This window comes from Gambusia affinis, linkage group LG18 (assembly GCF_019740435.1).
Source record: "Gambusia affinis linkage group LG18, SWU_Gaff_1.0, whole genome shotgun sequence".
In the NCBI taxonomy this organism is placed as follows: Eukaryota; Metazoa; Chordata; class Actinopteri; order Cyprinodontiformes; family Poeciliidae; genus Gambusia; species Gambusia affinis.
The window spans coordinates 594,826-620,848 of record NC_057885.1 but is presented as its reverse complement, the minus strand read 5'-3'; the positions used below and the strand labels follow the sequence as shown (position 1 = coordinate 620,848).

General features: G+C 38.2%; 3 protein-coding genes across 3 annotated transcripts; all 3 read left to right on the top strand.

Annotated features, from left to right (window-relative positions):
* The first annotated feature begins 63 nt into the window (after positions 1-63).
* Positions 64-3,274, top strand: elp5 (elongator acetyltransferase complex subunit 5). Its single transcript, XM_044097063.1, has 8 exons — positions 64-370; positions 458-518; positions 1,586-1,666; positions 1,838-2,049; positions 2,138-2,313; positions 2,395-2,490; positions 2,572-2,672; positions 2,778-3,274. The coding sequence occupies exons 1-8, from the start codon at positions 316-318 to the stop codon at positions 2,884-2,886; spliced, it is 891 nt and encodes a 296-aa protein (XP_043952998.1). The 5' UTR covers positions 64-315; the 3' UTR covers positions 2,887-3,274.
* Positions 3,275-4,321: 1,047 nt separating this feature from the next.
* Positions 4,322-19,892, top strand: ctdnep1a (CTD nuclear envelope phosphatase 1a). The gene is made up of 8 exons (XM_044097061.1): positions 4,322-5,087; positions 11,150-11,216; positions 15,201-15,319; positions 15,407-15,478; positions 15,658-15,774; positions 15,872-15,983; positions 17,543-17,627; positions 18,631-19,892. The coding sequence occupies exons 1-8, from the start codon at positions 4,977-4,979 to the stop codon at positions 18,689-18,691; spliced, it is 744 nt and encodes a 247-aa protein (XP_043952996.1). The 5' UTR covers positions 4,322-4,976; the 3' UTR covers positions 18,692-19,892.
* A 2,625-nt stretch (positions 19,893-22,517) lies between these two features.
* Positions 22,518-25,975, top strand: gabarapa (GABA(A) receptor-associated protein a). Its single transcript, XM_044097060.1, has 4 exons — positions 22,518-22,757; positions 24,644-24,722; positions 24,814-24,932; positions 25,026-25,975. Exons 1-4 carry the CDS (start codon positions 22,668-22,670, stop codon positions 25,104-25,106), a joined length of 369 nt encoding a protein of 122 aa, XP_043952995.1. The 5' UTR covers positions 22,518-22,667; the 3' UTR covers positions 25,107-25,975.
* The last annotated feature ends 48 nt before the right edge of the window (positions 25,976-26,023 follow it).

Sequence of the window (26,023 nt, the reverse complement as noted above, 5' to 3'; positions counted from 1 at the left end):
TACACTGTCACTCTACAGTGACAGTAAACCCCCGTAAACTACATTACCCAGGAACCCATGATCATGGGAAGCATGGGATATGATGTTTTAAGATCGTGGGCAACCAAAACATGCTAACCAAGCAAACAAAATAGCTTAAGAACCTAGAAATAATAGCTTTTAGCTAATTTAAAAGTACACATGTACGATAAAGAGGTGCTATCCGTTTTTCCGTTTAGTTAATTCAACAGTTTTTGTCTATTTTCCGTAGCTTAAACATGTACTAATGTAGAAGCATGCTAATTAACCGTAGATACTTGCACACTGTAGTCAACCATGTTGTCTGAATTACTACAAGGGATTGAGAGTGGAGGGTTTCTAATAATACGAGGTAAAATTATTTAATATTGCATTAACGAATAACACTCTTAACAGTTTAAGCTGACCTAATGCATTGCTAAACATCTATCATCAACAGACTCCTGTAGTTACTCAGGACGAGATCTTCTGAAGAGCTTCATCACTGCTGCCTTAAACAGGTACAGCTAAGAAAAAAATAAAAATTTGAATTTAACACGGATTTCTTCATATTCTCTCAGGATCAATATTATGCAAACATCCACACTCATGCTTGGTAAATTGTCCATTAACATTTTGCAGATAAACTCCGCACTTGTTTTGTCACAATCAGCAAATTTCTGTTATTTTTTGTTAGATATCCAATAACATGTATCGTCTGAAATAGTGAATATTTAAGCTGGTTGGTAAATAATGGATGGAAGCTGAGAGCATTTCAGATGTTTGATCTTAGGCTGCTTTATTACGTTTTAGTCCAGTTTTTCGACATCACTGGCTTATTGTGTCTGCAAGTCAAAAATATTACTGTTAATATTAGCAAGAACTAGTCAAGTACTGACTAGTTCTTCTGAGAAAGAAGCCCCTTGATCCAAAATCAACACCTTTCAGCTTGATTCAATCTGTGGCTGTCCACCTGGACAAAATAAAAAAGGGTTTATGGTCTGACAAAACAAATACATTTTTTTAATTAGAATAGCAAGTTTGTGTGGGGGAATCAAGGTGAGACTTTCAAAACTAACAACACTATACCAAATGTCAAGCATGCAGGTGGTAACATCAAAACTGGTTTAAGAATTTATAAAAGCAACACAAAACATATAAACTTAAATGAAGTTTAGTGTTTTTTATAGGAACAGTAAAACATTTTGCCAGAAGCTTGTTGATGGCAATAAAAAGTGATGATTTTTTTTGTGTGTGCAAATTTCTATGTTCCATTTATCCAAACATTATTTAAGTCTATGTATATTTGAACCTGGCTGTAGAAATATTACCTTGGATAAATTGCAGAAAATCCACCATAACCTCAAACTTGTGCATTAAAATCTTGTTTTTGAAAATCAATTAAATTCTTATGTTTTTTTCCGGGGTGAACCCAAGAAAACCTCCACCTGTCATTATGTCCAATGACAGCTGGAGATAGGCATTAGCTCCTCACACAAGAACAAGCCAGTATAGATAATGGGTGAACGTATATTCCTGTACTGAAAAATAACTATAATCTATTTCCAAATATATTTTCTGTTGCCAGGGAGGAAGTCATACATATCCTGTGTTTTGATGTAAGTGAAGAAGAGCTGAAAGATGGGTTGAAACCTTCAGACACTAAGAGGTAATTGAAACCAACATAAATCAAATAGATTGGGAAAATGTTGTGTTGGTTTTTCACATAAAACACATAAAATCTTGCAGTTACAGCACGACAAACTATATAAACCTTCAAGGTTTATAAAACGTTTTTCTAAGCACAGTAATTAAACCAAAAAAATATTTTTATTTTCAGGTTACATATTCACAATGCCTATTCTGATCCCCTCGGGTGGACTGGTCACCCAAATTTCACAGTTCAGCAGTTCAGTTTGGAGGATCTCACAAACTTGGTCAAACAAACATCACAACCAAAGCCAGCTGTGCTCGTCATCGACTCTCTGTCTTGGATATTGAGGCATAAGACTCCGCCTGCTGTCTGCCAGACACTTCAGCAGCTAAGAAAAGGTGAATAAAGCAACTTGTTTCCGTAATTTGGAGCTTTACGTTGATGTCGAACTTTTTCCACTGATGTGTTATTTTCTATTTTCATTAGGGGGAGCTGTGAGAGCTGTTATTGGCCTGCTCCACACAGATATGCATCAGAGGGGCACTGTGGGAAGCATCTGCCACTTGGCAACTTCTCTCATCTCCGTGGCACCCGGAGTGAAGGGAAAAGAAGCGGTGGCAAGAGTAACAAAGCGCTCCAAATCAGGGAAAGTTATGCAAGATGTAAGAAGCATTTATATGTAGGCTACTTTGTTCGGCTAGCATTCTGCTTTGAATTACTGACGGCTTTCATTTGACCCCCAGGAGGAGATATTCTGCATCACAGAGGATTTCTCAGTGACGATTCTGAGCAAGCCCAGCCATGCTGAACATAAAACCAATAGCACAGAGGAAGAGCAGGTGCAGTTCAACACATCTTGAACAGAGCTGGGACTCATGAAATGACAGGTGCTGAAACTGATCCTCCTTGTGTGTCAACAGGCGGACCCAACAGCTAACTTGACCTTCAACCTTCGACTGTCCGATTCAGAGTTAGAGGCCAAGCAGAAACTCACCCTGCCTTTCGTCTTCAGCAAAGAGAAGTCAGAATCTCTTCAGTGATGTTATATGTCCTTACATTTGAAAGGTTTTTAAAACTATACGTACATATTGTCAGTTGTAAAATTGTCTTTCTTGTAACGTTGCAGGAAAACGGCTCTGCTCCATCCAGGTCCAGGTTCTGGGCGGATTCTGTATGAGCCTGATGCCAATGATGACTATGACCAGGAGGACCCGGATGATGATCTTGATGTCTAGGGTTAAGGCACGATGAACGCTGTTCATAAGATATTTGCATTATCTCCTCTATGCAGCCGAAATAGTGCAATTTTTGACATCGTTTCCTTCCTGTCGTCTTATTGAGTTTAAAGATGCTAAACCACACAACTTTAATTTTCTACAAGACATCTATTCAGTCTTTATTAAATGTAAAAGTATTTCTTAATTTTAAACTTTATTTTTTGTCATGTTTAGTTTTTCAGATCAATAAACAACTGATAACTTTTTTTTTATCTAAGTTGTTGATGTTTTTAGGAACGATGTACTTTATGAATTAGTGTGGTGGCTTCTGTTTACCTTCTCTGATAGTAGTACTGTATATAAAATAAAAAGAGTGTTATGGGGGAATACCATCAAAGTTATTGAAAGAACTAATGATTATATATGTACTTAAATAAGTTTTTCTACAAGCCTATAGCTCTCAGATGTTGCATTGCTGTCAGTCTCATTAGTTGTTTTCATTTTTCTCAGGAGTAATACAAATTCAAAAATATTTTGCAACGTTAAATACTTTTGCATGCATCCATATGTATTCAGAATCCTGAGTCAGTACTTCTAAGAACCGTTTACAGCTGCATGTCTTTTAGCGTATGTCTGTACCAGCTTCAACAGTTACAGACTGAAATCTCTATTTTTTGCAAACAGCTCAAGCTCAGTCAGGCTGAATGGTAAACCTTTGTGGACATCAATTTTCAAGGCTCCTCAAATATTCTCAATTGTTTTTAAGACTTCCGCTTCAACCCATGAATATGCTTTGATCTTATTCTATCCATCATAGCTCACTGTATGGATAGGATTGTTGTCCTGCTGGAAAATGAACCTCCTCTCCTTCCAAAGGTCATTGGGAGAAATGGCTTTCTTCCTTTCACTCAGCTTTCTAGGAACATTTTTTCTGCAAACAGATTTGTGTGCACAACTAACATTTAAAACAAAATCTTGCTGTTTTAATTGGGAAACAAATGACATTTAATTGAAATAACTTGTATAAATGTTTTATATGACAATGAAGCATTTTTCAATAAACCAATATAAAGACAAACAAAGTATATAAAAAGGAAATTAGTTTAGGATCATGTTAAATTAATAGTTTTTATTAATTACAGTCACCTAAAAACCGAAAATAGTTTACATTTTTCAAAAACACGAAATATTTTGAAAGACGGCAAGCTCAATTTCCTGCTGGATATTTTTAGTAAAGGCCAATATAAAACAGACGACAGCTTTTAATATTTTATTGCTTTATCACTTAAATCACAGTGGTGGGACAACTAAACTAGGCTACTGTCGGTGTCAAGTAAATTTTCAGCGACGTCACTTTTACAAAATTCTCTAATGTGTTTAAGTCTGCTCTTATGCCGCTGACAAAAGAAAGGTAAGCTGTTAAAAAGCGGCGATACATCAGGTTAATCTTTGATAACTTTTGTGGTTCGTCGCACTCGTTCGTCCACGTCGGTATGTTTTCTTTCCACGTGGACGCGATGCGCGTCGCCGCGCCTAACTCCTCGCGGAAGTGACGGTAAGGCGGCGATGGCGGCTCGCAGCTTCATTCCGGACTATCAGTGGACTACAAACTGATTTTAAGCCCACCGGCTGGACTTCGGGGGAACTTTTACTCAAGCGCCTCTCTTCGGATGTCGCACAGAGCGAAGCCGCGTCCCTCCGGTGCATGTCAGCGAGCGGCTTCACGGCTTTTTGGGGGTATTTTTGTCCTCGGTTTCAAGGTGGTCACCCCGTCGAGCTAGCGGTAGCTTCTCGGCTATCAGCTAACGGTGGTTTGTGCTGTGGTTCATACAGCAGCAGCTGGCGACGTGAGGCGGCTTCTTTCCATTTCAACGCGGCTGTGTGTTCCTGCCATAATGCTCTGTATCTAAAGCTAGCCGTGCCACAAGTGTGAAGAAGAGCCCGGCCTCTTGTCAGTAGGAGCTGCTGGTTTAGGCGGATATTTCCCTGCTTGAGCAGCACGTTAAAACTCGCCTCTGTATTCACAAGAGCAACTTCGCCAAACCGGCGTGCTTTAATATTCCTTTTGAGACTTGAAGCAGACCCGCTGTGGGGGTCGTTGGGAGCTCATGAACATGCTGAAAACCCGGCAGTGTCTACTCGGCATCCGCACTTTCCTCGGTGTCACGTCCAGAATATGGGGCTTCTTCATGTACATCCTCAGGAAGCACCTCCGAACGGTGAGCACAGCTTTGAAAACGAGAGGGCTGCTGACACTGTAGGTCTGAAAAACACCCATCTGCACTGAAACACTTACAAATATTTACACCCTCAGAAGACTTGTCCTGTCTTATAGTCTAAAATAATGTTTACCACATTATATTTATTTTATAAGGTAATTATTCTTTTGCACAGAGATCGCTCGGGGTGTTTCTGAGCCATGGGTGAAGAGGTGTAAACATATTTTACAACCTGGGAGTTATGTAAGATGTAACACAGGATGCCAAAGTGCACAAAGCCCTTTTAACTGCATGTTGATTTACAGCTGCACTTATCGTTCATTACGTACAGTAAAGACGGAGAATTTGATGGTAATTTCAAGCTTCTGTTCGCAATGCTTAAAAAAAAATCAAATAGGATTATTATACAGCCTTACCTATAAGTTGGCTCCTCATTGCAGAGTCAATGTTTACTATAGATAGGGAGGGCTTAGATTTGCTGTTAAGAGTCACAAGTTAAGTGCAAAAGTGAAATAAACAAATCTCAATTTGGGCACATGTGTTGCTGTTTTCAAAAGCAGAGAGAGTCTATAAACAAGAAAACATTACAAATGCCTCACAATTACATAAAATGCAGTCTGATAAGTTATTCTATCAGATCAAGTTCTTAAAGACAAAAATGTTGGAATCTCTCAACGGCAGGCCAGACCACAAAGAAAATCAAAAATCAGTATGCGCAAGGAAACACAGATAGTTGCTTATCTAATGTTTACCTTCTTATTCTTGCTTTAAGTAATCTTTTCATAAACTTGCAATGAAAGGATGGCATGCTTCCAAAGGAAAAACAGATATTGATATTGTTCAGGGGAAACCCAACCTGATTTTGGTTTTTATTTTAGTATTTGACACCCAATCAAGGGAAAATTGTCCAATTTCGATTTCTTATTTCATATATTTGTTTTTAACTTTTGATGAAACTCTTGTGAGATTACTTAAAAAGCTAATCAGGAATTTAGTAAAAGTATTAATGTCCAGCCACCAACTAAATGTCTAGGATCTACAGCGGCACCCTTTGGGAGAAAAGATGTTTATATCCCTTGAAGGGAAACAATAACATTTTTACATCCATTTTTGGAATAAAATGATCAGGGAGTTGTTGCACATTAATCTATTAGTTAATCATAACACTGATTAGCTGATTGTTTTTTCGTCTTGTCTTTGCATTATCAACTGATTCGTCCAGCTGAAGTGCAAAGTCACAACCGTCTCGCGAGAACAAATGTTAGATTTTAAGAAAGTTTCAGCTTTGCCTGCGATCTCTTCCAAAAATAAATAAACACGACGTATGATATAATATAAACCACCTGCTCGGTAACTTAGATGTTACTCCCAGAGGTTGCCGAGACGTGAGAGGACTTCAGCTGGAGCAGGGAGCGCATCGAGCCCAACAAAGCCCGGAGGTGCGTCCCGCGTGTCGTAATCGTCTCGCTGCAGTTTATTGTGAAGCAGCAACACTTGCAGGGTGAGAGTGAGGAGTTGAGTCCGTGCTCCAGCTGAACTGAGAGGGATTATGTCAGCACAGAGAGCGCAGTGTTCTCCCCCTTCTGTTTCCTCTCATTTTAACTCACAGTTTAGCTCTGTTGTTTACAGCCTGCTCTCCAGAGGGAAACCGTCCGCATCCAGGACGCTTTAGGCAGTTAGTGTAGCACATTTACCTGGATGATTTAAGTGAATTTAAAGTGTTTAAAAACCTGCTTAGGTTTTTTTGGGGTTTTTTTTTTTTGATTGTTTGGGGGGGTTTTTAACTCTTTCGATTTGTGAACGCGGACCTGATCTAAAAATTTATAACCCAACTCACTACTCCACTGTACCGGCAACAAATGACGAGATGATTGTTTACTAGTCTTACTCACATCAGTGTTGCATAACGGCTTCGATTATTATCTTGCAGGATTACAAGTGTGCAGCCAAATATGGCAGCAATTCAAAAACAGTCGGCTAACCCTGGCAAAACTCTGAACTTTAAAGTAATGTCCTTATAATTTGGATAATTAATTGTTTTTGCAAATTTACCATGTTTATTTCCTCTCATTTTCATTTAAATTAAGAAATTGGATTTTTTTTTTTTAAGATATCAAATTGCTCTTGAAAGCAAATTCTGGATGTCCCGATTAGTGTGTTGTTTTTTTTTGTTAGTTTTTTATTAATTTGATTCTACCAGTTAAATAACACATCTTCCATGAGTATTACATCATTTCCAGTAATATTGTGATTTTTCTCTCTCACTCAACAAAGAAATTTGGGATCCTGCTGTATCTATTTCCTTTGATAGTAATGGGATAAGGGCTTAAAGTTTTATTCATGGTAATAATAAAAGTGATAAGAACTATTTATTACTAATTATTTTTAGGTCACCATGTGGCAGTGACAGCGTGACAAATCCCCATAAAACACTGCTTTTGAAAAACATAACCATTTGTAATCCACATCTTTAAGACACCTGTCAAAAGAAGAAGTTTGGTAGCTGCTTTTTATCATATTTTCAAATGAATTAAAATTTATTGAGACTTTTATTAAACAAACTGAAGAAAATGGTAACAATCCCAACAACACAGACACAAGGTTTCCCCCAGAAAACTTGCTAAGCCCAATGGTTGGGTCAGTCGTTCATCCAGCGGTCCGTCGTGTTTTTGAGTTAAAAAATGTTTAAAGTTGACAGGAAATTTGAAAATATCACTTGATAATTACGTGTTATTGAAATATTGGAATATTAATACCTGAACACCAACTATAAAGTCTTAAAAAATGCAAACATTCTAAAAAAGAAAAAAAAAACTTTCATAAATAAGCAATGCTAAAGCCTGGTGGCCCGCCAGGCTTATAATACACTGGGGGACACCCTGCCGACAGTTTGAGTGTTTGTGAGGGTTTAAATTTTATTAATTGAAATAATCAACATTTTTTAAAAATCATACTAAGATTAATCACATCAAGATTACTTCACCTTCTTAAAACAATGGCCCTGAGTCATTTATTGCCAAAAAATGATGTGAGCAAAAGAATAATGTGGGCCATTATTTTAGTACGGTGAGAATATGTAAAGTTTTTCTGTTGGTATGGGAATTCTCCTGGATCTGCAGGCTCCAGTTGGATTCTGCTAAAAGTGCAGAAAGATGTGGGTGAGGCTTCCCTGTGGCACTCAGCAGCTGCAGGCTTCCCCCTCCTGAGTCAACTCTGCCAGGCAAACCCCCACCACCCCCCCTCCCATCCTCTGCTCCGGTACCAAGCTGCTCACTCAGTCACCTGGCAAGTCTTCTTCTCTGTGCGAGCCCCCATGCTCCGCTGACGCTCGCCGACAGCTGAGGGGATAAAAATAGCCGCGTGAGGAAAAGAGCAGAGCCCCCTGGTGCAGGAGTGACGCTCTGAAGGATCCTCACTGGAGCCGAGCAGCAAGGCCACACAGGGAGGACAGAACATGCTGCATTACTGTATTAAGTTTTATTATCCTGCGCTGTCCTGCAGCCTCTGGACAAAAACACTCGGGGTTCATTAAGATAACTCCTTTTAAGAACAAAAAGGCCATTCCTTTTTAAAAATAGTTTTAAAAAGCTACTTTGCTGTAGTAGGCTTGTCTTCAGCTCCCTCCAGTTGGAGCTGGACTTGTCACTCATTCTAAAAGAGGGGAGAAAAGGCTTCTTGTTGGGGCCCGTATTGATTTTAAAATGCTTTCTTCCTGCCTTTATAATCCTGAATGACCTTCTCTCTTAATTGATCAGACTTATTGACGTGGTATGAACCCCCGGGCCTCTGAACAAAGAGTCCTGCTAACTGCCCCCAGGTCACAGTGGGTGATAAAAGCCATTTCTTCATTTGAGGTCCCAGTTTTTTAACAATTCTACTTTCTTCAGGAGCTAGAGCTGCACAGTATATCAAATCACAATATTAGTGCATGCATGCAGTATTCCAATAGCAAGTAAATATTGGGTTCAATATTTGGTTGGGTAATACAAATGTCATGTATTAATGCTCTGCATATCAGTAATGTTCTATATTTGGACAGATCGATGAACTCTTAAGTACACTAAAAGCCTAAACTTGAGGTATAACATTAGCCATTATTTTAGACAATGGCTCATGTGCAACATTATCCTCACAACGCAAGTTGTCAAGAAAATGTGGGTTAATTGTAATCGTCATCAATTTTTAATATCAAAATGAAGTCCATCTTTGTACAGCTTTATCAGAATCAAATCTCTTTTCTCTTTTAGCGTTGCGTGACATTTTCCAGATAATTATTGTTGCAGCAAACATTCTCCTGTTTGAACTGGCGGCATATATTCCTGTAACTTTGTTTGAAGGGTCTGTATTGTGTATTTTAAGGCACAATCAAATTACTGTCGCCTTCAGTCATAAACACTCTGTATATATCAATCAAAACTCCAATGAAATTTGACTTCACAATTCAACGCCTTGAAATTGGGCCTCTGTTTCTATAAGAAGCTCCAGCTTCAGCAGTGCTCCTCCTTCATGCCATTTACCGCTGTTCTTAGATGTGACGGAGTGAGAAGTAGTTCCCGTGATGAGCTCAGCTGAAGCTCAGCCCAAAAATAGTGAAGCATTGTTGTGATGAAGAGGCCAATTTCAAGTGTCAAGTCACAAAGTCCGATTTCTTGCAAGTCATGTTTTATACATCATTTTCACAACAACTGAAGGTAACATAGTTACTTAATTGTGCTGTGAAATGGCCCGGAAAGCACATAATTTAATCCCTTTAAAGAGTATTCATCTTTTCAAATGTAAACCCAACTATGTATATGTAGCTCTAACTTACATCCGTTTGTAATGGGCATCGCATTATCAAAATGTGCAGTGTTGCAATTGCAATAGTATTTGAATGTAATATTTGTTATGATGTATGATATTCTAAGTGCTGTGCATGAAATGTCAGCATGCAGGTAGTTTATATATGGTCTGTTGGTTAAACTGAATTCACACCTCCTGTATATTTATAGTGGCCTAGATGGTAAAACTCAAAGGGGTGGGAACATTGTGAGAAAGCAAAAGAAAGGTCAGAGTAATGTAGGTCAATCATAGTCATCATGCAGCATTCAGCAACGGTTCTTTTTCTTTTTCATATCCTGCAGCTCTAGCAGTAGTGTAATACCTGCTTTTGATGTCCTCTACATTCCTCTTTTGCCACTTGAATGGTTTTTGGTCTTTGGTAATGTTTAACAAGATGGCGGCTTAAAGAGAAGGCAGATCTTTGAACATTGCACAGTCCCTTCAAATCATCTAGACCAGGGGTGTCAAACTCCAGTCCCCAAGGACAGCTGTCCTGCAGTTTTTAGATGTACCACAGAAACAAAATACTGGAATTAAATGGCTTAATTACCTCCTCATTTTGTAGATCAGTTCTCCAGAGTCTTGCTAATGACCTAATTATTCTATTCAGGTGTGATGCAACAGAGGCATATCTAAAAGTTGCAGGGCAGCGGCCCTCGAGGACTAGAGTTTGACACCTGTGATCTAGACTCTAGATCACAGAGTCTAGATCACAGGTGTCAAACTCCACCTTCTCTCTCACTGCTCTGACCTCAGATGACCCAGGATGACCCATCTCACCCCACAGGCTTTCTAGAAGATTTAGTTATGTGAACTGAGATGACCAGGTCAAAAACAGTTTTTATGTTTGGCTTAAAGCTTTCGATCATTACCCTGTTAATGTGGCCGCCACATTTCCATCTAAAATGTTTCACAGTTCATTAAGCCATGGACTCTATCTAGGTTCCCCAGGCCTTAGGTAGAGAAACAGTCCCCCAGCATCACAGATCCTTCACTATGCTTCAACTACGGACCACAAATGAGTCTGTTCCAGATTACTGACCAGAAGATCAATAGTCTGGCACAGTTTGCTTACAGTAGGGTTCCAATATAAAAGTCTGAATCTTCTATTGATGCATTTATTATTTGTCTTATTTACCTCACCGTGTCTCACTGTTTTGCACATTGTGTGCTGCGTATCTTGTTCCTGGTGTTCTGCTCTGCTGAAACCTGACTGTCTCATTTGCCTGGTTCATTTTCAGATAATCCAGTATCAGACGGTGCGATACGACATTTTGCCCCTGTCGCCTATCTCCAGAAACAGACTCAGTGAGTACACACTCGTCTTCTTTCATTAATGCCTCTCTCTCTGATGAAAAACTCTTCAGACGGCGGCATGTTTTGTGCTGCTGTTTTTGTCCGGACTGACAATCACAGCACATTTCTACTGTGGAAAGTTAGGAAGTTAAACCAGTTTGTCAAGAAGGAAGTGATTGTGCAGAAAGAGGTTCAGCACACATGCACCACTTCCTCAACTCAAGCAATGTGATCTCCACTTTATGTTAGCTTGGAGTTTATTCCTCCATAGGTATGCTATTTCTTCTTCTTCAAATGCTTTGAGGCATTTTCCTTCATGTTCACCATTGAAAGTAAAAGTGACTTTTCCTTCTTAGCTCACCAAAGCTCAGAGGGACATAATGTTGAGCGACTAGAATAGCTTTGTACATAATCAGCATTCCTAAGAAAATGTCTTTCTGTTGCTCAGCTCTAAATGTACAGGCAGAGAAAACCTGAACTGCCTTTACATAAAAGCATGTAGTAGTAATAGTCATATTTTATTTTAATTGGACAAGATCCTCTATCTGGCTGTAAACCTGTTAATTACACTGAGCCACTTTAGGATAACCTGCTGCTGTTCCACCATGTTTGAGTTGAGGAATTGGAGAAGGGATGCAAATGGAAGAGGTGTAGGTGTGCTCTGGACGAGAGGCCTTTCAATCAGACTGGACCAAGAGGAAGGATTAGGTTTCTGTTCAGCTTCTCTCTCACTGCTCTGACCTCGGCTGTAAATTCAGGTCCAGTCTGGACAGAGAAGCAGCATTCCTACGGGTCTTTCAGTCGGCGGGTAGCATTGTTCTGAATTATTATTATTTTTGGTTTGTTTTGTTAAATTAAGGAATAAATACCGCATAATTTTTAATTGCAGATCAAAAATAAATAAATAAACATTCATTACAAAAACAGTTACGCACACTTAACTTAATATTCTGAGCTTATATGTTAAATACTTTGTGTTAAAGCCTCTGATGCGTGAGTGACTGACCATACAGTTTTCCATGACTGGGTCTATTTTGATCTGGGTTACAGTAAGTGTTTTTTTTTTTTTTTTTGCTACTTTTGTCATTTTGATTCAAAGTAATGTTTTGTATGTTACTTTCTATTGTGTTTTACATAACAAGAATTATTTCATGTTTGAAATATTTTCATTTTTCACTTTTTTAAATGTTTGTAGAACAAATTTGTGACAATTTGTAGAACATTTTTAAAACAAAATGACAACACCAGCAATTTTGCAACAGCAATACAGTGATTGACAATGTCGATGTCCATTATGTGTGTGTATGGGGGGGTGTGAAAGAGCACATTTCTTGAAACTAGCTAGCTAACATTACTGTATGTATTCTATTATGCTATGTGCATAACGTATGTGTGTGCTTTTATTTATCCATCCATCCATCTTCTGTTTATCTGGGGTCGGGTCTCACGGGTAACAGCCTAAGTAGGGAGACCCAGACTTCAATCTCCCCAGCCACTTGTTCCAGCTTCTCCAGGGGAATCCCAAAGCGTTCCCAGACCAGCAGAGAAACATAGTCCCAGCTTGTCCTGGGTCTTCCCCGGGGCCTCCTCCCGGTGGGACGTGCCTGGAACATCTGACCAGATAGGCGTCTAGGAGGCATCCTGACCAGATGCTCCTCTCAATGTGAAGGAGCAGCGGCTCTACTCTTGAGTTCCTCCTGGATGACTGAGCTTCTCATCCTGTCTCTCAGGGAGAGCCCAGACACCCTACGGAGAAAACTAATTCCTGCCGCTTGTATCTGTGACCTCATACTTTCGGTCATGACCCAAAGCTCATGACCATAGATGAGGGTAGGAACTTAGATCGACCGGTAAATCAAGAGCTTCGCTTTTTGGCTCAGCTCTCTCTTCACCACGACAGACCGGTACTGCTCCATTTTTCCCTCATTCATGAACAAGATCCCGAGATACTTAAATCCTCCACTTGGGGCAGGATATTCTTCCCAACCCGGAGAAGACACTCTATTCTTTTCCAGCTCATTTATTTATGCATTTATATAGCTATGAGTTTTTATTTTATTTATTGAGATGATAAAAGAAAGAACCTTGAACACATTGATCAACAGGTTGTTCTTGTCATTCAACACACACTCTCTCTCTCTTTGGTTTTCTCATCCAGGGTGACAGACACACAAACACACAAACAAACAATACACATGCACAATAAAGTATAGGCGGTAATGTTAGCTAGTTGATTAGATACCTAGTCTTAACTAACTTTGAAGGAAGCCAATATGTTCATTCGTATCTATAACAGTCATTATTCATGATTGACACACACACACACACACACATTTGTGAGGTAAAAAATAAACGTAATACTTATACGTAAAAGTTCTTGCTGTGTAAAATATTATTATTCAGGGCTGACACTTATGACTCTATGTATGATTCACAAAAAATGTTTTTCTGACAGTCACAGTTGGTAAGAAACAAAGATTCCTATTAAATTCCATAGAAAATGAATGAGGGTTATAATGGGGTAATAAATATACGACATGCTATTTATTAAAATTATAAAAGATAAATTAAAAAAATTAATTGCATGATATCAGTAACATTTTTTGAGGAATACCTGGAATATGAAGTGATGAAAACTTTTCATTACAAAGATCTTGCAAAAAGACACATCAGAGGGTTAAAGACAAAATCTTTGGGTCTAAATACCAACAGAGCAGCTAATGTAGAAATCAGGTCAGTGTTTAGAAGATATTGGAGTATTTAGAGCAATTTACAAAACCGTTACTTCACTGTGACATGTTGAAGATAAGTACAAGATCCAGAAATAGCCAAACCACGTGACTACATTTTCTATTGAAAGAGGCCATTTATAAATGCTGAGCCTGGGAATTTCCTGAGGAGTTGTTTTTATAGCAACATAGATAGACAAACGTCAGTGGTTTTTGTAGTTAAATGTTTTTATTTTATTTTTGTAGGCTCTATTTTTATGCACTGCTTTGCTTCTACATTTCTAAGCACCAATGATAAAGATAAGTATTAAGAAAACTTAGTTATCTTTAGTCGCTGTTGGATTATCTCACACTAAACAGAAACATTTCCATCCCTTAACATGAGAGGATTTACTTGAATGATAGGAATTATTTTCACTGGGATCACATTTACTGTCAGCCCTATAGACAGTTCCTATAAATTAAATTTAACTTCAGGGTCTTTTTTTATTTTGACATTTCTGATCTTAGCTGATTAATGTTTGAGTTAGTGTTCATGACTTCTTGGTTCTTATGGTTGTAATTTTGATGCGACAGAATTCAAAGTAAGAGACAAAAGAGCATTTATGTTGACGTCAATCTTTAAATGTCAGGAAAGAAAAGCTCCAATCCCCTAAACCTGCCAAAGCTATAATTAGAAAATCTCCAAAGCTTACGGTGTAAAATTATGCTGCTGCAATAAAAGATAAACCAGTTTTGCATTGTTTTTGTTTTCGTTTTTTTAAACGCATCTTGGCAGCTTGTAAAATATGGAGACTCAAGATCAGCTCTCTACATGTGAGATATGTGTGTGAATGAGATAAAGTAAAGGATCGCATAGACTTTTTATTTCAAGTAATATTAATTTAAGTGCAGGTGCAAAAACGTGTGGCTTTTTTGCCCTAAATAAGTGTTCATATTTTATGAATAATTATAGATATCATTAAATAATCAGAAAAACATTTTTATGATGCCCTTTTTCCTTCTTTTGCATTTTTTTTTGTATTTACCGTAATTTGTTTTTTTTTTTTTAAGAACATAAAATCACAACCACTGTCAGAAATTTGACAATAAAGTTCCAATGAGTGACTGTAAAAGTGGAACAAACATGAAAACAATCTAAAATCGGTTTAATTGTTTTCTTAATGCTTTATTTCCAGTTCAACATTAGAATTTCCTAGATTTCAAACTGTGACGTCATATCTGTGTATAAGTATCACATCGATCCTTATTGTCCTGTAAATCCTAGATGCTGTAAAGCGGAAGATCCTGGTTCTGGACCTGGACGAGACGCTGATCCACTCTCACCATGACGGCGTCTTGCGGCCCACAGTGAGACCTGGCACGCCGCCGGACTTTATTCTCAAAGTAATGGCCGAGTGTCGCACAAATACACACGACTGGGTCGGAATCCTGTTTGGTCCGACTGACCTGCCTGTGTGTGTGTGTTTGCAGGTCGTCATAGACAAGCATCCAGTCAGATTCTTTGTACATAAAAGGCCACATGTTGACTTCTTTTTAGAAGTGGTGAGTGTCGGTCATCTTTACTGTAACCTTAGCGGTAGAAACCCACAAACATGCTCTGCTCTGCTCCGGTTTCCTTTCTGTTCCTCTTGAAGCTATAAGCTAATATTTGTTTTGTATGCATGCCCCTGATGACTCCAACTCGTCCGCTGTTGTGTGCCCTGGACCATGTGTGTACACAGGTGAGCCAGTGGTATGAGCTGGTGGTTTTCACAGCCAGCATGGAGATCTACGGCTCAGCAGTTGCAGACAAGCTGGACAACAATAGGAACATCTTGAAACGCAGATACTACAGACAGGTACTGCTCACTATTGTGTGTGTGTGTGTGTGTTAAATCAAACATTTACGGCTCGTCACTCCTTCATTATGTCTTTTTTTTTCTCTCTCTCTCCCAGCATTGTACATTGGATCTAGGTAGTTATATTAAAGATCTGTCTGTAGTACATGATGACCTGTCCAGTATTGTTATCTTGGATAACTCGCCTGGTGCTTATCGAAGCCATCCAGGTAAGGCTTACTACATAATGCGTGGAAAAATAAATTCAGATGGATTTCAAATGTTTAATTTTATATACGACATGTTTTGAGAACATTCGCAGGAAGATGTCTCTGTTTTTGAGCGTAGAGGTCATGCAAACGTTTTTTTTTATTTATAAAAGGAAATGAACTATTTGTTTATTTTGATATTTGAATGTGTTTCTAATATTTAAAAAAGGCCTAAGCAGTTAAAAATCTGCAGAATGTGCCAATTTTTTATTTTTATTTTTTTACCCATCATCAGAATAGCCGATAACTAAAATAGTTTTTAGTTGCCTCTGACTCTTGTCTCAGGCTCAGCCACTTAAGTTTCAAGAGGGGTTCTTAAAATATTCTTGCACAACCTTTTCAAGTGGTTCCCGTCTGGAGCCAAGGTCACAGTGTGGTTAGACCTCTCATCTCTTGGTCATCTCTGCTGTGTAGCTTTGCATCACAGGTCGTTCTGTGAAGCTTACGTAGCACCACCACTGGTCCACACGCCACAGTTTGAGAAGCACAAACCTGAACCTTTTTGCATTTGCGCAGCGCCCGTCAGAGGCTGAAGAGAAGAAGGAAGCAGCCTGAGCTAAAACCCAACCAAAGGAACAGCAGGGCACACGTTGGAAAAATAAGCAGAAGCGGAGCTGACTGGTTTTTGTAGTGTCCTCTAACTTGGTGATGTTGCAAACAAAACATCACCTGCTGTGTGATTAGGATGGGGTCTCCATGGTGATCTGCATGAGCTCCCTGCTTGCTTTTCTGTAGCATTTTTCAAGGTTGAAACTTTGTAAATGGGCCTGTGTGAGATTCCCATGGTATGATCAAAAATCTATGACAGGAACTGTATTAATACACACAGAAACAACAAATTATAAAACTATTATTAAGCATATGAAGGTAATATAACCTGGAGTATCAGTTCTTAACATAATCATAGCTTTCCAGTACTTTCTGATCAGAACGTTAATATAAAGTAACAGTCTTCACATGTTGCCTTGTTAATTAGCTGGGCTGGTCGGCTGCTTTGTAAACTGAATCAATCATCATGTCACAAGACTGTGATGTTTACATAAAAAAAAAACTGAATTAATTTAATGGCTAAACTATAAGGAGCAGGATCGTTCAAGATTCATATTTAGAAACTTGGAAGGTTTGTACATCAAATCTTGTTTCTTTAAACAACTATGAAATTATCTTGATGAGTTAATCTACCACTGTTGTTGAAATCAGCTTTAGCAGGTAACATATTATATATTAAGATTAATACATAATGTAACATCAGTGCCACCGTTGGTTGAGTGTGTCTAATTTGATTTGATGCCTTGATCCTTTATAATTCAAGCCGATCTGCTTTTGTTTTAGCCTCAGACTGCAGGTAGTAATGAATAATTTGAGATGAGGTCTTTTTTTTTAACGTGCATTACAAACCTCATATTTCGTTAATTCCATTTGTGCCTGACTGAGAGCTCAGTGGTGTGCCTGTTTGAAATGATAAATTGAAACCTGTCCTGTCCTCAGTCTCGACTGACTGGCTGCTTTCTGCCCTACAGACAATGCAATACCCATTAAGTCCTGGTTCAGCGACCCTAGTGACACAGCACTTCTAAACTTGCTGCCTATGCTGGATGCACTAAGGTAACAGAGTTAACAAAGCTCACCTGAAAGCAGACATTTTGAACTTGTGACTTGGGGAACCATCCCATTTTAATCCAAGTAATACAGACAGTTGGTGTTTAAGCCTTGGGGAAAAAACAAAATGAGATAATTTTATACTGGTTTCATAAGGAGCCAAAGTTTAAACCACGAGGGTTAGGACATAAGACAATATTGCAATCTTCCTGAAGTGACAGGAATGGCAAGGAGAGCATTATTGGAAGAAGCAGATGGTAAAGCTGGTCAAATATGTCCTTTTATTGAAAAATTTGACCAAAGATGATCATTGTTGCCAGAAATCCACAAGATGGTTTTTTTTTTTTTTACTTTACAACAAGCAAGAGAAGTGGGAAGATGGAGGCTTGTCTTAAAGATAGCAACTATAAAATACAGTCAGCTGCATTGGCAGGATTTAGATGGAATAGCCCAGCTTAAGTTTGAGCTTTTTTTTTTTGCAAACGAGAATGAGCAAAACGTTTAGTCTCTCAAGGTGCAAAGCTGGTAGAGACAAACCTGCAGCTGTATTCACCCCAGTGAAAGGTAATTCTACAAAGACTGGAAATGGATGGAACCTCAGAACATTGGAAACTCTAGTTTTATAAATATTATTACCCGTATAAATTAAAAAAAGATTTGATTGAGATGGAGGAAGAGGAGTCAAGTTTATTTATTTAGCACATTTCAGCAACAAGGCGGTTCAAAGTGCTATACATAATAAAAAATATTATGCAGTCAGCAATTATGAAACAAATATAAAATTCAGTCAAATGCCATCATCAGGGAATCAAATATGTCAATCAGTGCTTGACTTTCTACTGATCAAAGGTGCATTAGCATTCATAAATCCTTCAGCTAATATTTGTCCATATGTAAATGAAGCAGAGTAATTTCCAAGTTAATATTTTCTCTAAAGACATTTAAATTTCTCTAAGACATCTATTGTAATCTCTTGCCCATGTCACTTCCGTCTCTCTGTTTGTCGCAGGTTCACCGCTGACGTTCGTTCCGTCCTCAGTCGAAACCTCCACCAGCACCGACTCTGGTGATTGGCCGAATGGGGAGGCGTGTTGCTTGTCAAGCGGCCTCTTCCTCTCCGCCGGTCTCCATCCTGCCCTCTTTTCCCTCTCTGACAACCCACCAGCCCTCCCAGACGTATCCTGGAGGAGATGGGAGAGGGTGGGGTGAGCGCCTAACTCGGGATGAACAGTACGGGATCACCAGAACCCAAGAACTACTGGGGAGGGAGAGGGAACCGGCTGGGTTTTTTTTTTTGTTTGTTTGTTTTTTGGGGTTTTTTTCCTCCTTAAATCTTTATTATTTTTTTTCTAAAACAAAATGGAGCCTCTCTGCCTTATAGCTCCTGATACTGACTGTATGAGTACGAAGGGGAGCTGCGTGAGTTGGAGCTTGTTAGTCCTTTTTAAACTTTTTTGGAAGACACGTGGGGATAAAGTAGCGGATCAGCGAAGCAACAAAGACTATTCTACGTCATTATTTCTTCCTCTCCTCTGCCGCCATCATCATTGCACTTCAGCAGCCGCCTCATCTTACCTTCTCAGTGCAAATCAAGGGGGTTGCGTAGAGAAATAAACCTTTCCTTGTTGCTTTTTCGTTAGGCCAACATTGTCCACAGATATTGATTCATTTATTTTTAAGGTACTATTTTCGTCTGCCCAACAAGAATGGATTCACTGACATATTGTAATTTGCTGGAGTTTGCTTGACATAAAACATCCGCAGGCCTTTTATTCTTTTTTTCTTGGACAGATCTTTTCCTCCCACTTCCTGTCAGGATCATCTCTCTTTGTCCCCAAGCTCCTCATGGGACTCAGTGAAATAAGACTTAAACATTGTGAGAAAAACAAATGGCTTGTTAATGATATGTGGACTGCCGTGCCGCTTTTCCATATGATTGTTTTCTGCCACCATGATAATATATGATAAGAATGAATTCTCCATAAAATATGTTTTGCTCTCTCATTTAATGCCATCCTGGATTTACCTAATAGGAAATTGCACTTAACACCCTTACTCCCCACCTTTTTTTTTTTTTTGCAGATTATTTTTGTTTTACAACCCTCCCTGTTCTGTTTCCACCCCCAGATTGTATGGGTTCAGCTGTAAGACCCTCCATCTTAAAAATGCCTTCTGAACAATGTCAGTTTCGTCAAACCTCACAGCGGCTTCATATCGGCTCTGTCTCATGTCTGTGTTACTAATAAAACACTCGTCAGTATCGACCTGCTACTTATGCAGCTTCCTTCCTTTTCACAATAATACAGCATGATTGCTTCGTATTTTATTCTCAAGTAATTGCTTCCGCTCGTTAGGGGGGAAGCTGGAATTCAGTTTGGAGGATCTGCTGCCACCGTGTGGCCTGAACGGAGAACTACTACTGGTTGTACTCGGACTCTTCTTTTCAGGATGGCTGAAGAAGGAACAAACTTGATCTTATTTTATGTGTTTTGAATTACAGGTATGAAATAAAAAAAAATAAAAAAATCTGCTTGCTAGTTATGGTCTAGAGTTACAAATTAAAGTACACAACGGTTATCGTTTTGGTTATTTCAAACTTGGGTTGCCTTCACCTGTAGCTCTCGCTCGCCATGATCAAGTTATACTTTAGAAATTAGAATTTAACACTTTAGGAAAAGGTTTGGAAAAGAATATAATTTGATGGAGGGGGTTTTTTTCATTGGGTTTTGTTTTTCAGCATGACAACGACCCAAAACATATCAGCAAACCCACAAAGACTGACTGAGGGTGAAGAAATTTAAAGGAATTGGGTTCTAGACTTTCTTGCATCATAGTTTTAAACTGGATCCTGTGGTTTAGACCTCTCCCCTTCCCCCAAAAAAATTGTTTAACAATTTTTACAAATTTGATCACTAACTTTGTTCTAAAAAAAAGTCTTTACAAATTTTAGAAAGCTATGTGTTAAAAGATTTGCAACAAGACTTTAAATGGGACTTACATAAATTTGTCCAGTGCCAAAATTTAAATAATGATTAAGTATAATATTAAATTACAACCCGTCTAATTTTTTTGATTTAAAGAAGAGATACATTCATTAAGTGGTTTTTATTATAGAAAATTCAAATACATCCAGGTGCCTCAATTAAAACAAGATGCAAATATGTAAAGTTTTTCATTTAGGACCGTTTGGTACAACATTAGGATATAATTTAGACAACTGCCAGTAACTTGCGGACCTTAAATTGAATCAATAATTTATTTTAAAGAAGATCCTTTGGACTGCAAATAATTATGGCACCACTCTGTTTCTGACACTTTTGACTTGATGAAATATTTCATAGAAAAAAGGATATTCTCAAAGTAAATATTGGATTTTATAATTTATCATTATTCCACTGCAATAAAAGTTATTTTTAGACTCTTTATGCTTTATCAAATTTTATACACTTTCTTTTTGCCTGTAACTAAAACGATGATCCCTGATTATTTACAAATTAATCTTCACATTATTTTAAGGAACAAAATGACATTGATACAAAAAATGTCTAAGTGTCATCCAGATATTTTAAGACCCAGAAGGTCCAAATGTAAAACTATCACAATCAAACCATTGGCTGAAAAGAATGGAATCGAATTTAATTTAAAAAAAAAAAAGAAAAATATCCTTTACTATCCCATAGAGAGAAATTTCTGTGCAACAGCAGCAAAGCGACAGGCGATAACTGCAAATAGACTATAGATAAAATCAATAAAAAAGAATCCATCCATCCATCCATCCATCCATCCATTTTCTATTCACCCTTTGTCGGGAGGGTTGCTGGTGCCTCTCCCCAGCTAACGTTCCGGGCGAGAGGCGGGGTTCACCCTGGACAGGTCGCCAGTCTGTCGCAGCAATAAAAAAATACTGTACAATAAGGAAAAATGTTCTATATACCCCGTAGTTCTGAAAAAAAAAAATGTCCAAAAGAATGTGCAACAGAGTTGGTTAATTAAAAATTGTACAAAATGTAATTCCAGTTTGAAGTAGATCAGTTGTTTCACTTTCAGAACTTACTGTCAAACACATAGGGAACTTTTTAGTTCTCTGTAGTCTACCTCGTTGTCGATAATGAGGCAATAATGCCTGTAATGCGGAAGTCACATGGACATGGGGAGTCATGGAGTCACTACCTTGCGCAATACGCTGGCATTTGTTTTGGATATATTTAGGAGGTTGGTCTTTAATAGTGGTAACCTGGTTATAGCTAAAATACTACCGTTATGAATTTCTAGTTTAAGAAAAATTCAAAATGTAATTCTTAAACTCTAGTAACAGTCTACTATTCTCAATGGATGATGGGGAACTAAAGGGGTTAGTTTTAAATTGATGCTCGCCACACAATTTTATTTTATTCTTTTTTTAATGTACACAGTCAAACAAGATAGCAAGCCTAAAAATTATCAGTCTTTCTCAGTGCTTTAAATAATTCTTTGTTGTACAACCTTAATCCGCAAATGTTTTTGTGTGTGTGTTTAAGAAAAATTGAATGAGGACATAATCATTTAAATAATATTGCTTTCATCTAACAATTCACAACGCATTTCATGAGTAAAACCAAAAGTAAGACTGGATGTTTTTGTAATTTCATCTCTGTTGCTGCTGTTGGGCCTCGGTCATATGACAAGGACAGATACCTCCTCACGGCCCTGCCCAGCATCCATATGCGCGGCGGTTCGCAAAAATAAAATAGTTCCTTGGAAAACTATCCCGCGAACATCTGATCCCACAAAATTATGTCCAATATCAAAATACACTGTTTAACTTGACTAACTACTGATTATATCTGCAAGGAAACGTGTTGAGTTACACCCTACGAACTAGACTCTTTGTCTACGTCATGTTGTTATTGTATCCCTCCGCCTATGGCAAAAAACAGCTGGGGTGAGCTAAAGCTAGTTAGCGTTGAGTGTGTTTCTGTCAGCAGTTTGAGTCGTTGTCTGAACGGGAAAACCTAGTCAATTTTAAACCAGGAGTGACCGACTTGTTGTCTGTCAACTCTTCAAACGATGAAGTTTCAGTACAAAGAGGAGCATCCATTCGAGAAGAGGCGGTCCGAGGGCGAGAAAATAAGGAAGAAGTACCCGGACAGGGTCCCAGTAAGTGGCTAACATGATAGCTCCGTTCGTTGACGGAAGACGCGAAGGCTTTTTTTTTTTTAGATACACGCTTTTTATGTTCTGACTGTTCAAAAACTCGAATGAAAGCACTCAGTAAACATATAAAGTAATTTAAACGTATTTATTGACGTGGTTGTGTCCATTTTCAGCTGCCACGTTAGTAAACACGGTCGTTAGCTAAAGACGACAGAGGTTATCGCAGTTAACAGGCCAGGTAGTCAAGCTAGCTTCCTGTATTTCATCCTTATGTATATTAATTTAGAATTTTAGGTAACGTATCACAGTGACTGCTTTTTTATATATAGATTGCTATGTTTATTTTTTAAGGGTAAACATTGAAATTAACCACATATGGGCGGATTAAAAATAGTTACCCCTAAAGAAAAGACTGTTTGTTTTTCGCCGGATATTCATTAGCTTGTATAGGCTGTGCCGTTTACCTCATCCCGATCAAACAGGACGGTCTGGATCAAAGCTTCTTGTGACCATGATTGTGTGATGAGCTTCGCCTTTTCTCTTTCCGTCTAGTTTCACTGACGTTACCTTTACTTCCTTTATCAGGCAGCAGATTAATCATGGATGTGCACAATTACACAGCATTTTTGGAAAGCCTGCCACAGTATTTCATGTCATGTTCTCGCCTTTGTGTTTACAACATTTAATCAAATCTACAAAAGCAAGCACTTTATATATGCCGTGTAGTTGCAGATGCATTTCCAGTAGAATGAGTTATACAAATAATTTGCTATTTGCATGGATATAAAAACCCTGTTATTTTTAGATTTAAGAAGAAGACATTTGAATAAACTACACGTTTGTCTGATTGATACATGAGTTTCTATTAGATTTATTAATAAACAAAAAAGATAGGTGGCAGAGCACATTTTAAAAGGCAAATATTATTTTTTTTTTATGAAACAAAGGACATTTTAGGTGTAAAATTATTCTAAATTATTTTTCAGATATTGCCATGAAATGTTCAGTAAATGATCCTTGATATTCCGTCTCTTTTAATGTTTTGAATAGCTATTAGACTTGTAGTCGTCTCTTTATTCAGCCCAAAGGTCATGTGTGTTACTTTAGCACATTACAAGTATTCTGCTTTGAGTCTTTTTTTTTTTTTTTTTTTTTTGTTACACAAATTTTGAAAATATCTTTATAGTAAGTTGAAATCTTAGAATCTTGCACTGGCTAATTTAGCATGAGCTTTATCTAACTAACAAACTGTGTACATCTGTATCCTGTGTATATTTATTCTTCCCATTGCAAATTCTCAAAATGCCATCTAACTTTAGCAAATAAAAAGCTATTTAAAAAAAAAAAAAAAAGGACAGCACAGCCAGTAGGGGAAACACTAATCAGGCAATTGGAGCATAAGTGGCACCTGCAGTTTGATTTTCCTGATTGTAACACTCACTCTAACCACATCACCATCACAACGAAAAATAAACATTTTTTGATTTAAAGCATCTCCAAATCACTCTTCTGTACAGTCAAGTGATGAATCATTAAAGCTCTTAAGGATGAGTTGCTCTAAGCACTATTTTTAGGTGCAAAGAAGAAGAAGGGGAAAAAAAACAACTTGTTTTGTGTGCGCTCTATTTCCAAACCAACCGCCAGATTCAAAGCCTTCCTCTGTAAACACGTTTCTCTCTGGCTGACTTACCTTTATTTAGATCACTTCAGCCCTCACTCGATCGCTCATTCGGTACTTCCTCAAATCCTTTTTTCTTTTTTTTTTCTTGACAAAGATTGAACACGCGGTCAAAGTACTTTGTGAACACACTCCATTTAGTGGTGAAGCGATGGATTCATTGATTGAGAACATATTGAGCAATGTTTCTATCTCTCCTTTGCTTCCTTAGGTCATTGTGGAAAAGGCTCCTAAAGCCAGAATAGGAGATCTGGATAAGAAGAAGTACCTTGTCCCCTCTGACTTGACAGGTAACCACTGCACTTAGTGGGCTAACCTATGTACATTAAGATTGTGTTTTCAACAATTTTTTCTTTTTTTTTTTTTTTTTTTGGTCAACAGTGGGCCAGTTTTACTTCTTAATCCGGAAAAGAATCCACTTGCGAGCTGAGGATGCCCTCTTCTTCTTTGTAAACAATGTCATTCCACCCACCTCAGCCACCATGGGCCTGTTGTACCAGGCAAGAACCCTCAACTCGGTTTTGTGACTTGTTCTATTGTCCCGTTTAAATTAAATAAACTCTTAATGTTTTTTGTTTTGTTTTTTTCTTCAGGAGCATCACGAAGAGGACTTTTTCCTCTACATTGCCTACAGTGATGAGAGCGTGTACGGGAGCAGCCAAAGGGAAATCTGATCTCCTCCTACCACTTCCCCATCTTTCTGAGACCTCCATCGTTCATTCATTTAAATATTAAATATTAAATCCAGCTCTGCAGCCTAGACATCCCCGAGTAAACATGTCAACTGCACTTTCGTCTTTACTATACGTCACTGCGCTCTCGGTGAATTCGTCTTTATTATTCTGCAGTCTGAATTGTATTTCCTCCACTCTTCAATAACTATTCTCATTATGTGGTCACTTGGCCAGTTACTTTCCTAGTGTCATAACTGATCATAGTTTAATGGAAGGGAAAAAAAAGTGGATCTAATAATCATAGAATTAGGCTGTAATGATTGTTGCTCTAAGGTTGAGAGGGTGGGGGGGGGGAAAGGCAGTAACTCTTGATTTTAAATCGGCTTCTACATATAATGAAAAGTAACTTATTAGCTGCCTGGTTGTGTCGACCTGCTCGGTATAAAAATGTATTTTGAGCGAAGGTTAGAAATGAAATTCTGATGGCGTAAAAGGATAACTGTTTTGCAGCAGTTGTTTTCCTAGCACAAGAGTCTGACGTGGCGAGACTTGTCTTTTCGTTCCCCGGCCATTAAAGTATGTAAGAGCACACAGCATCCTGCCTGCATCTGATGAAAGGATTCAGCCATCCTCTGCTTCCAGTGGTATGAATATTCTGTTTACCGCTATAATTATTGTTAATGTTCAGTTTAGTTGGCTTATTTTCTAAAGGTCTTGTAAAGCTGGGTGCAATCGTCTTCTTTTTTTTTTTTTTTAAGTTTCTCTCTTTTTATTTTAAATGAAAACACAATTTGATCTCTGTATACAGCTACATTACTGGCTTTTTCTCTCCATTCATTTCCATACCTGATAAAAATGTAATGAAAGTCTAGGTGTGTTTTATTGAATGTTACTCTTTGAACCCTGATTTAGATGTT